General features: G+C 36.4%; 1 protein-coding gene across 2 annotated transcripts; it reads right to left on the bottom strand.

Annotated features, from left to right (window-relative positions):
- Positions 1 to 4,282: 4,282 nt before the first annotated feature.
- On the bottom strand, positions 4,283 to 11,921 carry LOC138859303 (tRNA (uracil-5-)-methyltransferase homolog B-like). 2 transcript variants are annotated; one of them, XM_070113910.1, is made up of 13 exons: positions 11,797 to 11,921; positions 9,592 to 9,696; positions 8,594 to 8,757; positions 7,987 to 8,137; positions 7,764 to 7,850; positions 6,976 to 7,122; positions 6,597 to 6,767; positions 6,239 to 6,480; positions 5,688 to 5,805; positions 5,351 to 5,447; positions 5,047 to 5,189; positions 4,805 to 4,883; positions 4,283 to 4,583 (listed from the first exon to the last, which is right to left on the bottom strand). In XM_070113910.1, the coding sequence occupies exons 3-13, from the start codon at positions 8,662 to 8,664 to the stop codon at positions 4,342 to 4,344; spliced, it is 1,548 nt and encodes a 515-aa protein (XP_069970011.1). In that variant the 5' UTR covers positions 8,665 to 8,757; positions 9,592 to 9,696; positions 11,797 to 11,921; the 3' UTR covers positions 4,283 to 4,341. The 2 variants fall into 2 exon arrangements, with proteins under 2 accessions (XP_069970011.1, XP_069970010.1); XM_070113909.1 differs by lacking the exon at positions 9,592 to 9,696 and having other exon boundaries at positions 11,797 to 11,920.
- Positions 11,922 to 15,628: the final 3,707 nt, after the last annotated feature.

The following is a 15,628-nucleotide window of genomic DNA, read 5'->3' as shown; positions in this document are numbered from 1 at the left end:
CACGAAATATTTTTTGAGAAACATGATGTAATAGCCATTCTAGTTAGATTTTGAAGAAGCTTGCGAGCCTGGTTTCACTCCCTAATTCTAAGAAACAAATCAATGTTATCAAACAAGCTATTTAGAAAGAAAAGCCCCCGGTTACAGTATGAAATGTGATTCCCCCAAAACTCGAGGTAATTCAACTGATCAACGGCCACAAAGATCGTGAAATAGGATGGGGCGCAGCATAGCAAATTCAGTGTGAGTTTGAAAATAAAGATGAAATGGCAGGAAGAGAAGGGAAGCCAGTGACAAGGAAGGCTCATGTCATTCATACAGAAAGAGGGGAAGAGAATAAATGAATGCGTGAGATAAATAAATAATACGAGAGGGAGAGGTAATAGTAAGTAAAAGTGGGGAGGGAATGAATGAAAAGGCGACAAAAAAGGTGTAGAAAAAATGACAGGACGGTAATAAAAAGAGGAGAGAATGGATGTATTACAAAAAGTGAATGAATGAATGAATGAAAAAACAAAATGGCAAACGGAGAAAGTGATTGGATAAAGAATGAGAGAAGATAAATAATACTGTAGAAGTTTTGGGTACTGGAATGCCTGTTTTGGCATTAATAAGGCATCCTATACGTCTTTGATAACTTGATATTTTTTTATGTGGACGATGCCATCTTCATTTGTTGACTAGATTTACCCTATGATGCTAAACATTATGGTTTGACAAATAACTATGGACTGATTCTTAACTAATCACTTGTAAGTCTAATGGAAAAAGATAAAGACGAGCTAGGATACAGCTGGATTTTGGAAGTTTCAATGGTGCCATTTTTATTTTTGGATAACACCTAATAATGCTCAAATGCCAAAAAATATGACCTGAGATTGCGATCGATGGCAGCTTGACAGTCGGGGGATGTCAGTTAATCTGTAATTGACAGGGTGACATGGACAATTATCTGACATACACATAACCAGATCTTTTTTCAATGTAAATGCCACGAAATATTTTTTTGAGAAACATGATGTAATAGCCATTCTAGTTAGATTTTGAAGAAGCTTGCGAGCCTGGTTTCACTCCCTAATTCTAAGAAACAAATCAATATTATCAAACAAGCTATTTAGAAAGAAAAGCCCCCGGTCACAGTATGAAATGTGATTCCCCCAAACCACGAGGTAATTCAACTGATCAATGGCCACAAAGATCGTGAAATAGGATGGGGCGCAGCATAGCAAATTCAGTCTTGAGTTTGAAAATAAAGATGGACTGGCAGGAAGAGAAGGGAAGCCAGTGACAAGGAAGGCTCACGTCATTCATACAAAAAAAGGGGAAGAGAATAAATGAATGCGTGAGATAAATACATAATACGAGAGGGAGAGGTAATAGTAAGTAAAAGTGGGGAGGGAATGAATGAAAAGGCGACAACAAAGGTGTAGAAAAAATGACAGGACGGTAATAAAAAGAGGAGAGAATGGATGTCTTACAAAAAGTGAATGAATGAATGAGTGAAAAAACAAAATGACAAACGGAGAAAGTGATTGGATAAAGAATGAGAGAAGATAAATAATACTGTAGAAGTTTATGGTACTGGAATGCCTGTTCTGGCATTAATAAAGCATCCTATATGTCTTTGATAATTTGATATTTTTTATGTGGACGATGTCATCTTCATTTGTTGACTAGATTTACCCTATGATGCTAAACATTATGGTTTGACAAATAACTATGGATTGATTCTCAACTAATATGACCTCAGATTGTATTAAAAGGGAAAAAATTGTCAGTGCTGTAGGTAAACCAAAATCTAAATTTTTGAGAATGGTGGCCATCAAAGGAAACTCGTTTATGATCTATGCACACATCTGCAAACCCAGATCAATATTCTCGTATTAGTGAATTAAACAGGCAATGTGATTATGTATCAAATTCTGATGAAATTTTTCTTTTTCATACTGTTATTTCAATGTATATACCTAACATCAGATTCTTGCCGTGGCTTAGGACCAATTCAGTGATTGCATCATTCTTGTGACTATGTATCAAATCTGGCAGAAAAAAAAATCTTGGAATGTCATCAGAGATAAAACCTAAATAATATCTAATGTTTGGTCATGCACTGAAAGTCTTGTATATACATGGCTGGCTATATTTAATGCCATCTTTTTTAATGTTTGAAAATAAATGTGCTAGACATCTAAGGTCATATAGCACTATGGTAAAGTATTGCGTCGGAAAGGGCAAAGGAGAGTTAAAGTTTAGGATAGAATGTGTTAGATGTCAAAGGTTTGTGAGCGTTATAGGATAGTATGGTAGTGAAAAGGGAAAGGGGGAGCAAGTGAAGTAGAGGGGAGGGTGAAGGAGGTAGGGCGATTGAGGGAATTATGTGGATCTGTCACTGGGTAAGGTATACGAAAAATGTTCAAGGACGAATAGAGATTGATGTTGAAAAGTAGGAGAAGCATCCGGGAGGAGGGGAAGGTGTTAGATGTCAAAGATTAGAGGGTGTTATAGGAAAGTATGGTAACGAAAAGGGAAAGGAGGCTGGTTTGGGTGGTTGAGAGGATGAGGTATGTGGAAAAGAATCGGGTTTTGGTTTGGGTGGTTGAGAGGATGAGGTATGTGGAAAAGAATTGGGTTTTGGAGGGGTAGAGCCACTGAGTGAATTGCACTGTATCTGTGACTGGGGAAGGAATAAGGACATTGATCAAGGAAAATAGAGGTGGCTGTTGGAGAAGTAGGAAGAGTAGAATCCAGGGGTTGAGAAAGGGAGACTGGGGAAGATGGTGAAGCATCAGGAAAAATGTCTGGAGAAGGACACTGTTGTGATAGAGAGGATTCGTGTGAGTATTCCAGTGGAAGTAGTAGAGAGGGTGGGGTATGTTGGGAGGGTGTAGGAGGAAGGGGGGTGGAGGGAATCTGGGGAGTAGGAGGATGGATATCTGGAAATACTTTTAATATAGCAGGAGTAGAAACAGAGGGATTGGGGGTGGATGAGGTAGTAGAGTGTTCCTTTGGGTTATCTTTAAGAAATTTTGGATGTCTTCAAGGGTTTCTGGAGGGGAATTGGGTAAAGAGGAGTGAGAAACAAAAATTTTCTTATAAGAAGAAGAGGAGATAGATATCAGAGGAACAGATGAAGAAAAAGGTGTAGGAGAGATTGTAGGAGAGCGTGGAGTGGAACATTTAGGTTGTCTGGCACAGCTAAAGTGAGGAGGACGGGTAGGTATCGGGGAAGTGGTAAAGACTGGAGTATCTGGATTTAGAATGGAAAATGAATGGTGGATAGGGTGAGTAGACATAAGATGTATGTTTAGGGTATAGGGGAAAGATACCTGAGGATATGCAGAAACATCTTGTGTAGATGGTGGGAGAGCAGAGCGTAGGACTGTTTTGGAATAAGCTGAGAAAGAAAAACCTTGTTGTCCTGCTTCCTGTATGGCCTCACGTAGAGTGAGGACTGCTACCTCACATTCAAACTTATAGGCAAGGCAGCTCCTATAAAACACATTATAGGAGTCTCAACAATTGGTAAAAGTACGTGACTGAGCAGGGCAATTTGAACGGTCATTACCAGGTTGGGCACAGAGGGCAGTGGGCTGTGGAGCGACAATGTTTAGCTGGCTGGCCAAAACACCATTTCTCACACTGACAAGGTAGGGGTAATCCTCTACATTGGGTCTCAGTCCCCTTCTCCTTCCCACGATGACAACGAGCTAGGTTTTGGGACGGTGCCAAGGCTGAATAATCTCGACACAGGAACTTTTTCCAATGGGACCTAAACTAAACTGCTTATGTCAAGGTCCTTAGATGGCATGGAATATGTGGAACAGCTTTTATGCTGAATCTTGTGAAAGACAGGATATCTCCATCTGTGACATTCTAAAGTACTAGATATCATAACCGCAATAGATCTCAATCTTTAAACAATTTATTTCAAATAGCACCAACAATGCCATATCTGGATCATGATTCTATAATTGCTAATGATCTACAATAATTGCCAGCTTGGAAATCATCTGACACCCTACTAATGTGTATGATACATAATTCAAAGCTTGCACCTCTTGATACACTAACTATGGACAATACTAGCATAACTGCTCACTGATAAGAGAAAACTACCCAAGATGATATTAAGATTGCTGATCATTTGTTTAGTCAGTTACCACTCTGTATAGTGATGACTATGGAGCCGTCTATTTTGACAGATATATCTAGTGTTGACATATCTGCCTTTCCTCAAGTGAACTAAAATTTCTATGCAAAAGATTCATGCAATGATATAATGTATGTTTAACAGCTTTATTTTACAAAATGTACATTTGGACTAGACATATTGAAAAGTTCTTAAGAACCATAAACTCGTTCAAACAAAATGACAAGCTCAGTATGGCTGGTGTGAGGAAACAGGTCTACAGGAACTGCATATCTCGGTGTGAAAGGTGCCGTCTTGTCCCTTTTACTTGCAATGCCTCGAGTCGAACCAAGTTTGACAAAGTTTTCCATAGCAAAGCCTTCAGGTTTGCAACTTATGTACACTAGTTTGTTTATGGCTTCACACTGTCGGATTCCTCTAATGACATCTGGATCTGCAAAGAAAATATGATGGACTTCATACTTATGACAAACAGTCCAATACTGAAATACTAGTAACACAATTAAACCAAAGCAATGTATTTTCACGCTAATAAATGGATGCAGGTTACTTCATCATTAATTGTTCCAACACATATAAACATCACAAACATATCTTTCTCTTTTTTTACTTGTCTCTCACTCACTAGCTTAGAGAATAAATATAAATACTTACGTAAACCTGCACGTGCAGGGTTCACAATGGCAACCACATCTGTACAGTCTGAAAGTTCGCTGATAATCCTAGGTAGAACCTATCAGTTCCATAAAGAGGCAGAAAGCAAATAATTCATTAACTAAAAATCATAACATATTACCATCAATCAATAAAATATTGTATAATACATGTCACATATAAATGCAATAGTTAGGCTATCATGTAGCAAATAAACCCATGATTGTTACGATTTGCTTTACCTTTTCTGCTTTGCCTGCTAAGAAGGAAGCATTTTCCACTTTGTTTTCTTTGGCATTACTCCTCGCATCTTCTACAGCACCAGTGACAACCTCAATGCCCACAGCCCCTCTGACATGCGGTGCCATAACCAGACTTATAGTTCCTGCGGGCGCATTTTTTGTTGAAAAAAAATCTCTATAAAATTACTTGATACTGAATCACTAAAAGAGAAAGGAAAAGAAAATGGGTCTAGGGATTAGGAACTATGATCAACATCACTTCAAACGAATAGGAAATTATTTTCCTTCTTCTCATCAAACTTACCAGTTCCACAACAGATATCGAGAAGGGTTGTTATAGGAGAAACTTCAGCTATCTCCTTGACTGTGTTATACAATGTTTCTGCTCCTTTTGTGTTTACCTATAATAATTTTTAACATTGTAAGGCTTTTGGGTTAGACTTAAAAACTGAAAACCTATTTTATTTCATATAAAAAATTATTCACTGATACATCAATTGGCAGCTCTATTTGTATCTACATGAAATATAATCATACACTTTGCGTCAGAAGTACACATTTTATGCTAAACCTTGCTCCAAAGATTCATTCTTATTCATTCTCTACATAGGGCACATTGTCTCGGACACTCGCAGATTTACCTGGAAAAATGAATCAGGTGAGATTTGAAACTTCAAGCCCTGGCAAGTTTCTGTGATGTATTTCTGGCCTCCTACTAGTCTGTACGGAGCTTGTTCACGAGTGCATCTGGTGTGTTGGCTGTAAGATAATACATCATTACTCAGTTTAAATGTAATCTTAAATACAGAAGAAAAATCAAGTTTTCTATTAACATATTCAGATTTTTTTTTTTTTTTTTTTGAAGGAATGCTTTGAGTAAAGGAATTACGAAATTATACTTTTCATGAATCATCTATGGTTATAAAGATAATTTAGTTGTACAATGAGTAATAGTCTACTAATTAAACATGCATTTACATATTCATTATAAAATTACAATCTGAGAAATCATTATTATATAAAAATTTATACATAATTTACTCAAAGGTAAACAATTTTGTGGAAATTTAAATTGCAGATGTGTTCATTCCCAAGATTCACCTCACAATATATCCAACTTCTCTATATCTATTCCCTCTCAAGCAAATCATCCCTGATGTAACAAAAATCCTCTTGAATAACCACGACATACCAAGCTTGTAAGTATAAGGAATCCAGCTCGCACTCGGATCCCTCTCCCTCAAAGTAGTACTTCCTCAGATCTTCCATTATCTCTTGTATGCCATCCTCTCCAAGCTGCTGTGGATGCACAATGACCGTGGCCATCTTTTCCCCACTCTGGGTCGACCTCACAACCAAGTTCCTCCATACGCCTCCAGTGTCAAATCTGTGGCAAGCTTCATGGCTTGACTGGCGGATGAAGTTCTGGAAACTCTGAAAGCAAAAGCCTTTCTTCAGAAACATATTATTTAGTTCCAGAACCTTTTTCAATATATTTTCCTCCATTGATATAACGATAGCAATACCAAGTGGTACTGGTGTTTATTTACCTCAGCAATCTGCTTATGACTATCTCTCATGTTTATCAGAAACGTTGGTGGGACACATGTCATCAAGGGATCTGTGGGTCTGCCAACAAAAAAGCCAACTGTCTTTGGGTTGCCATCCACACCAAAATGAATTCCGAACTCATCCTTGTTTCTGTATGCGAGCACTTCTGGCTGGAAAAAAATGAGTAAACATTAAATGTCACAAAACTACAATCTCTGTCTCTCTTTTTCCTTCCCTTTTGTTATTCTGTCAAAGAAATAAGAAATTGCACTTTATATACACTTCTCTCTGTCTGTCTCTTCATCTGTCTATAGATGTATACACAAAAGGATTTCAAGTACTTTTCCAACAGGAGAGAAAAATGAAATAAAAACTTACTGATGGACGAACAGGTTCAAAATGGCAAGGAAGTCCCTGAAACGTCTGGTGCAAGGGAGCTCGTACATCAGTCAAACGCCTTTTCAGGACTTTTAGGGCTTGCTTCATTTCCTGGGCCTTCAAATTCAACTGCTTGTGATATGATATCTGGAAAAAATAACAAATTTTGTATAAAGGTATGAGCCTGAGTAACTTCACAACATAGGCAAAATAAATTGTAAGTTTCAATTATCTATCAAAATTATATGTTATTCCAATGAAGATTAGACTGACAAACGTGTTATATCTCTTGAAGTGTAAAATCATTCAGTCTCAATTATGCCTTTATGTACTTATATCATTTAGTAAATTTCTGTAAACATGAACAACAGTTGTATGCAAAATAATTTGAAGATGTTGAATATTGGTATAAAAATCAAGATTAAGATAAATTTCGGATAACTTTACAAAATCAGTAAGAAGCTTTTTTTTTTCATAATATACCTGCAGCGACAAAACAGCGGGGAAAAAGGTAAAAAAAAAATTGTTTATAAATGCATGCATGCATATATATATATATATATATATATATATATATATATATATATATATATATATATATATATATATATATATATACATATATACATATATACATATATACATATATACATATATACATATATACATATATACATATATACATATATACATATATACATATATACATATATACATATATACATATATACTGATAGATAGATAGATGGATAGAGATAGATACAGATATATAAATAGGCAAATTATACCTGGTACAGCGGAGTGACAGCTTGAGCCAATTTTTCATGCTGGTTTGTCTCAGTAATGGGTTCAGTTAACGATCCTGTCACAATGAGCTGAAGAATGAAACAAATGAATTTCAGAAAATATAAATAAAGTATACATAGAAATTACAATTTTACAACTAGTATGTTTTTATACACAATGAAACAATCTTCATAAACCTCTTCTCAAACTGGTGATTAAAATTACCTGTTTCAATGGAGTAGGTTTACTCTTTACTTTAGGAGGAGGTGGCCTTTCATTTTGAGTTGTAGTTTGCTTTGCTAATGTCTGTAAGGTTTCTTCTGACAATGGAAGGACAACTTCATTCTTGGAAGCTTCTTTTCTTACTTTTGCAATGCTGAAAAGAACTGAGTGTTACTTCTTCTATCTCATCATAATCTGATTACACAAAATAAAAATAATAAATAAAAAAAGCAACACAACTAAATGCATAAATTTCAACAAACAGTAAGGCCTAGGTGAAAATGTGCTTTTATGGACGGTTTTGTATAAAGGATGTTTAAAGAGTCTGCATTATGCACCATATATTATGCTTAAGTGAAGAGATTCTTTATCACCATTCCAAAAGGAACACATAACAATAAACATAAATGTAAATAGAAGCTGCAATTAGTAGTGCAAGTTAAGCACTAAAAACATGAATAAAAGAATAAAACCTTTCCCCAGTACAACAAATCAATAGCAGATAAAATATAAAATGAGCCTAAAGTAAATTCCATAATCTACATAACACTGTAAACCATTTACCACAAAGAAGAATAACATTTAATTATTTTAACCAAGGAGTACTTGCCTCGCTGGCTGCCTCCTAAGTCCTCGGGTGAAAAACAAAATTGGAAGGTATCGGGCGGTAAAGACACTCATTTTTCACTGGTTCCTCTTGATGTCCACAAAATAAAAAAAAATCTTATGATGTCTGAAACCCATGCAGTTTGTTCATCTCTCTCCGGAAACTTTCTGTGGAAATAAAATCTGTTTTAGTATTTATCATTTATATCTGATGACTTATTGGCCTTGGAAAACAAAGAGGAATCTATTGTACCATAACCTTCATTCAGGTAGCAACGTTCAAATGTCAATGGATAATAACTATGTTATGGTCTTGTTTTTCTTTCTCTTTTTCATACTCAATGTATCCCATACAGACAAAAGGAGTAATGGTAATTGCAGCTCAGTTAACTTATAAAATCAATGAAAGCCATCTTACAAACGACAAAAAATTAATGTGAAAAAAAGAAAAAGAAGAAAAAAAAGAAAAGAAAAGTGGACGATAAGGGTACCATATGATAAAATAAAATGTATGTCTGTCTCAATTTTTCATTATTTTCCTTATATGATATTTTTCATTATTTCTAATTAATCTCTCACTATATACTTTAACAATATTGCAAAAAAAAACATTAAAACAAACAAACAGGAGATAATTGAAAAATAATATGACATTTCAGTAACAAAAATATTTTTAAAAATCACATAATGGTTTAAATGCCATAGGCTTGTGTTCCACCATAAATTATTAGATGGTACACAAAACATCAATGAATTAACTATATTGTCTTCCCTTCCCTAAGATGATGGAGGAGTTCCTAGCAGAAACTATGATAGGCATAGTCATTTAAGTTGAGTTCAGTATCTTGCATGTTACGACAAGGTAAGTTCTATGGCCTCGGTATATCACCATACATTCACCCTGAAAATATTTACACTGCATGCTAATGGCTGTTCAGGAGCAGAGACTGAGAATGCAACATGAAATATACAATAAAATAAAGAAACAAATGAAAATACTACTGATATCACTGTTTGTCAGCAATAATCACCAAAGCTTTGTGCAGCGTCCTCTAGCTGCATCTCTTTTTTTTTCCCTTCTTTTTCTTTGTATATTTCAGCCAACTTCTGGAAAAACGTGAAATGATGCCCCTGATAACAAAAGGATACAGAAAATACATAGAATCTGAATACAGTGCGGATGCATTCACCAAAAACTAAGTCCGGATACCCACTTTTCAAAATTTTTCTACTATCAAAGTTGCTCTGACCAGATATGCCCTTTGGGCACTACCATTCAATACACCCCCAGCAAATATTGTCTTCACCTTGGAATGCATGGCAAGTTTGAGCCAAAACTTGGGAGCACAGAGTGAACTTTAGCCAAAAAATATAAACTGCACTACCATTAGTAATCATAAATATAGCTTATCCTTTCATACCATTTTAATTATTTCTTCTTAATCAGTTAGTTGACAATATCCAAGTTATGTCACTCAGTAGACTAAGTAAATAAAATTGTGTTGGCTGCTGGCTAAAGGGGTATATCCTAATGGAAAAATCAAACATATTGAACTTTTCTTCCCTTAGGGGTAATTTTGATTCAATGCCTAACTAAAGTTTTCAAATGGTTAATGGGTAAAGCAAATGAATGTGCTAGAGATTTAAGGTCATATAGCACTATGATAAAATATTGCAACAAAAAAGGTGTAAATGAATTACTGAGTTGGGCAAAGTGTGTAAGATGTTAGAAGTTGAATAGCACCATATGGTAGTATTTTAGTAAATAGGGTAGGGAAGGTGAGCTGATGGTGTATAGTAAAGGTAAGGGTTGGTAAAGGGGAAAGAAGTTAAGGGAGAAGAATGATTAGGTCAAATGGAAGACATTTATGCATCTGAAGAAGTTAAAAAAGTTGTCAAAGGAAAAGGGACGGGATTCTGAAAGGATGCCCTACAGGATGGGGTTTTGTGGGAAAGATGACAAGTGAGGACAGGCAGACATAAAGGTTATAGAATAGTAAAGTAGGGACAGGATATAAGAATCTGCGGGACTAAATGAGGAATATTACATGAGGAGCATAGAGATGGATCAGATTGTGACATGAGACAGGAATGTGTGAGGCAAGTGTGACCAATACATAATCATGCAAGACCAGTTTCCCAGCATCTATTCTAATAGAGTTGGACTCACCAAGGGGAGATGGAGAATTTTATAGTATGTAGTTTATTTCTGGTTAGACCAGAAAGACTGCCAGTGAATAAAGTGGGTTTTAAAGTGAAGGTTATAATCAGCAGCTGGTATGTGTGAAAATCTGGGTTGATGGGACGTCGACAAGGTGGTGGAGCATACTAAGGCATCTACCAGTTCATGAAACTCAACTGTGTTCAGAACTCCTCGTCTTGCTCATCCAGAGAACTTGTCAGGACCAGGACAATGTGTCTGCGTTTGGAACTTCTAAGGCCTTCACTGCCCAGAATGCAACCAGATCAGAAGTAAACATTTACTATTCTATCATAACGGTGTCTTTATTTTTGTAACTCCTTTGGTTTATATTTAACTTACCTGCAACTGACAAACACAAAATATCTTTTAATAACATTAATAAAGGGAAATAAATTTACCTATCAATATCTTACAGTTGCCCGCACCTGTCATTGTTTACATACAAATGCTATTGTGATGTCATTACCCTGTTCACCCAGTTTCGAAGGAGGGCAAGAGGGACGAGATGGACAACTTGTCCATGATGCGACAGTAGATGTCCTGAAGAGTCAAAACAGCTTGTCCAACTTGTCTGGACGAGCAAGACGAGAAGTTCCAAACGCATCATTACTGTTTCGTGTTAAATGGACAGAGTGAACAATTTTGAGGTTAAGGGGGTTGACTGGCTGTACAGACTGTATGAAGGTTAATGAGGTTCTTGAATCAATAAAGATTTTGAAGGATGAGGAAGGAAGAAAAAAGACAAGCGTTCTAATGCAAAGAGGATTGCAAATAACTCTGTTGTAGGGACACTGGAAAGTTGAAAGGAAGGAAAGGATACAACGAAACCAGGGATTTAAAGCCATTTGTACATATGTGAGTAATGACTTTACTTATACGTGTATATCAATACATAAATACACCGAATTTCGCAAACTGGAAACTACCGGTATGCCAAGTTGATTGATATTTGCATAATTACTAAGTTTTTCTCTCATATTCTATCATCACCATGAAGAACTTACCTTTTTCTTCTCTAAATAGACATTGTTATATCTCTGGAAAATGCCTGTCCGGCTGACTCGTTAATTATGCTGGCGACTTCCCGTTGAAGTTTGAGGAAATGTTTGTTTACACTTTGAAGCACGTGTATTAACGATCCCTTTGTATTTCACTCGGTTACTTTGTAAATTCTAATTCATCATTTTGCCTACGATTTAGATGCAGATATGACTCATTCATTTAAAATCATGATGTGTGATACTTTTATTACCTATTTTTGAATGTAGTTGTTTGTTTATACACTGTCTCCCTTTCGAACTTTGCACTCTTATCTTTGACCGTGACCTTGCATGCCCGTCTGTCTGTGTCTGTGTCTCTGCAGCATCACGCGTGCTTTTGTTTATTGGTTGTCTCAGTATATTTGTTATCTTCCGCTTGTTAAGGACCTTTTTTAAAGGATTTTTAAGCCCTTTTGTGAATTGGGGGGGGGGGGTTGCTGAGAAATAAAAGATAAGAACAAACAAATAGATAAATAAATACTGTTGAACTCTCTTGAATCGAACTTGTATTGTCTGAGTTCACCTCATATCATGCTCACTTCCAAATTAAAAGTTCTATTATATCACATATATATTATATATAATACTTATCATCATTATATTCAAAGTCGTGCAACGCTAAGCTTTATTCATTTTACGATTAATCTTTTACTAGCAGGACTCGTGGAAATTCCACAACACACTAAAAATTGAGAGGTACTTTCCTCATCTCTCCCTCTTTCACCCTTCTACCAGATCAGAGTTATTACGACGGTTAGTTTTAAACGCCATGGTTATTGGGCAGGAGACTGCAACCAGTATGCATCAGCTAAAAAGCAAAGATATTATATATATATATATATATATATATATATATATATATATATATATATATATATATATATATATATAATGCTGTTCATTTTGAACAATAATAACAGAAAGGGTGAGTGTGCGCAAATTTGCACCATTTTCACTTTCTCTGTATTCTTATCATACACACATTTATCTCATATCTATTTCCACCTATCTATAAATATATGTAAACATGTGTGTATACACACATATGCACACGTACATGAACACACATAAATATATGTTTATATAAAAATATGTGTGTAGGCGCGCACACAGACATACATGCACACACAAATAATTTGTAAACATTTAATATTTGGCTTTTTCTGTCAGACCGCCTCCCCCCCCCCCCTGGCTTTCCCTCCCTCCTCGAGCCTAAAACAATTCGATTGCCTGATTCGATCAGTATCATATGATCACCTTTGCTCCCGTTTACCCCTTGCCTTGTTTGTCAAAGCAAGTGGCTTGCTGGCATCTTCGGCACTACAGGCCACTTTCAAGAGTCGTTCTGTATGTAAAAAAAGCGAAATGCAAGCAGGGTGATCTTCCTGTTGATGGTCCAAGTTCTCTCAGCCCTTCAGGCATGTATACTTAACGTTTGACTTTGGCCCTTAAGTCAGTTTAAGTTCAGCCAGATTGGGTCGATGCTCGGCCATCTTTCCCTGGCTTTTTACAGGGCATGTAAACTGCTCTGTAAATAAATGTTTTCAAATCAAAACAAATCTCGGGGATTCCCATCAACCATTTCCTTTTTCTAATAAGGGAAAGGTGTGATAATCAATAAAAATCAAATAGCAAATCGGTAAAAACAACGTAGTGTGTATCTTAGGGCCTTTGGTTTCAGGCTTGTCGGCGAAAAGAAAGTTTTGTTGCACCGCGTTCAATGAGATTCACGACCCCCAATGACCCCTTTTGACTCCACTGCCCGAGGAGCGTTGTCGCAGAGAAACTTTTATTTTAAAGAGACTTTCAAATTACGATTGCAGAGAAACTTTTATTTTCAAGAGACTATAAAATTACGATTGCAGAGAAACTTTTATTTTCAAGAGACTATAAAATTACGGTTGCGTTAATTGTATATGTACATGGGTGAAAAAGAAACGCTTTTCATGACATGGACAGAGGCGTGAAGCTAAATTGGGACACGATGAAATTGTCTGAAGAGTAAAGATTATCAGGATAAAACGAGTGGGTCCCATTAAGACAATGAGTGCCGTATCAGGGGTCCGAAGAGAGGGACCAACGCAGCAGTATACAATTATAGACATAATACACACTCCGTAATGGAAAGTATCATTGGAGATATTAATAGACTTTTGCTAAAATAACAGCAAAGAATGAGCGTTGTGTTTCATTACGGCTGTTTGTTTACGACTATTGTTATCACTGTTGTTTGCAGCTCCACCGTCTCTTTGGAATACCTCAGACGAAACACACTCAATTTGATAAAAGCACACTTCGCCAATGTGGAAAGTATGACCAGTGCACACCCAGTTTATTTTTGGTGAAGCCTCATTGCACGCGTGAATATACAGGTGCGGTTAACATCTTGTGGGTGTGGTATAGATAAGGACATACCCAACACATTTTGGGTTCCAGCAAATATAGATGAATACTAAAGAGTTGATTGGTTATCTTTTTTTTTAGGTATTTTAAGAACGCGAACATGTCACACTTTAGCTCTCCCGTTATAAGGACTATACTTGGCAAGCCCGACCAATCAAATCAGCGCTAATTGATCTGACTAGACAATCCATCTTTAAGGAGGAACAGGGAGGCTTAAAGTAGGAAGAGGGAGTGAATTTACGGAAGATTTGGGAGTGGGAGGACGTGGTAGCAAAACGGGAAAGGTAGAGGGAGAGAGAGAAAGAAAAGGGAAAGGAGAGAAAAGGCGAGAGGTAGAAGAAGGGTGAAAGCGGGAGAGATGAGGAAAGTACCTCTCAATTTTTAGTGTGTTGTGGAATTTCCACGGGTCCTGCTAGTAAAAGATTAATCGTAAAAATGAATAAAGCTTAGCGTTGTACAACTTTGAATATAATGATGATAAGTATTATATATAATATATATGTGATATAATAGAACTTTTACTTTGGAAGTGATCATGATATGGGGTGAACTCAGACCAATACAAGTTCGATATAAGAGAGTTCAACAGTATTTATTTATCTATTTGTTTGTTCTTATCTTTTATTTCTTTAACATTTCACACACACACACACACACACACACACACACACACACACACACACACACACACACACACACACATATATATATATATATATATATATATATATATATATATATATATATATATAGATAGATAGATAGATAGATCGATAGATCGATAGATAGATAGATAGATAGATAGATAGATATATTACTTTCTGCATTATCTAACATTTAATAAACATCTACTGCATAATGTATGTGCTCTGTTCACATTTTTCCCGAGCGGAAGTTGCAGAGTCTTAAAAACATTTGACATTTGAGCCGAGATGGCATCGTGTAATTCTTTATTTTTGAGCAATTTTGCTTCCGCCTTTTCTTTGCTGCAGCAGAATGGTTATAAAGTTGCAAGGAAATATCAGACCTGAATGTAGGACACTTCTTATCAAAACATGACGAGGAGGGGACACCCGAGAAGGTTGAAAGGCACTGGTTTAGATACAGAAGCTAGAAAACTTCAGCTGTCAAATTGACCAAGCGCCCAATGAAAGATAAACTGAAGGCGAGTCAAAGTTGCTTTTGCAGAGAACGGCTGCAATAAAGGCTTTAGCAAAAACGATGCTACGCCCCTATGAGTAAGAGGTCTCTGTCGAAGGAGATCCAATGCCAAGGTCACAGCCTTTGCTTGAAGGACAAAGGAGATCCAATGCCTTTGCTTGAAGGACAAAGGAGATCCAATGCCTTTGCTTGAAGGACAAAGGAGATCCAATGCCTTTGCTTGAAGGACAAA

Source organism: Penaeus vannamei, chromosome 35 (genome assembly GCF_042767895.1).
Source record: "Penaeus vannamei isolate JL-2024 chromosome 35, ASM4276789v1, whole genome shotgun sequence".
Taxonomy (NCBI): Eukaryota; Metazoa; Arthropoda; class Malacostraca; order Decapoda; family Penaeidae; genus Penaeus; species Penaeus vannamei.
Note: the sequence above shows the minus strand (reverse complement) of the source record. Positions and strands in the feature narration are given on the sequence as shown.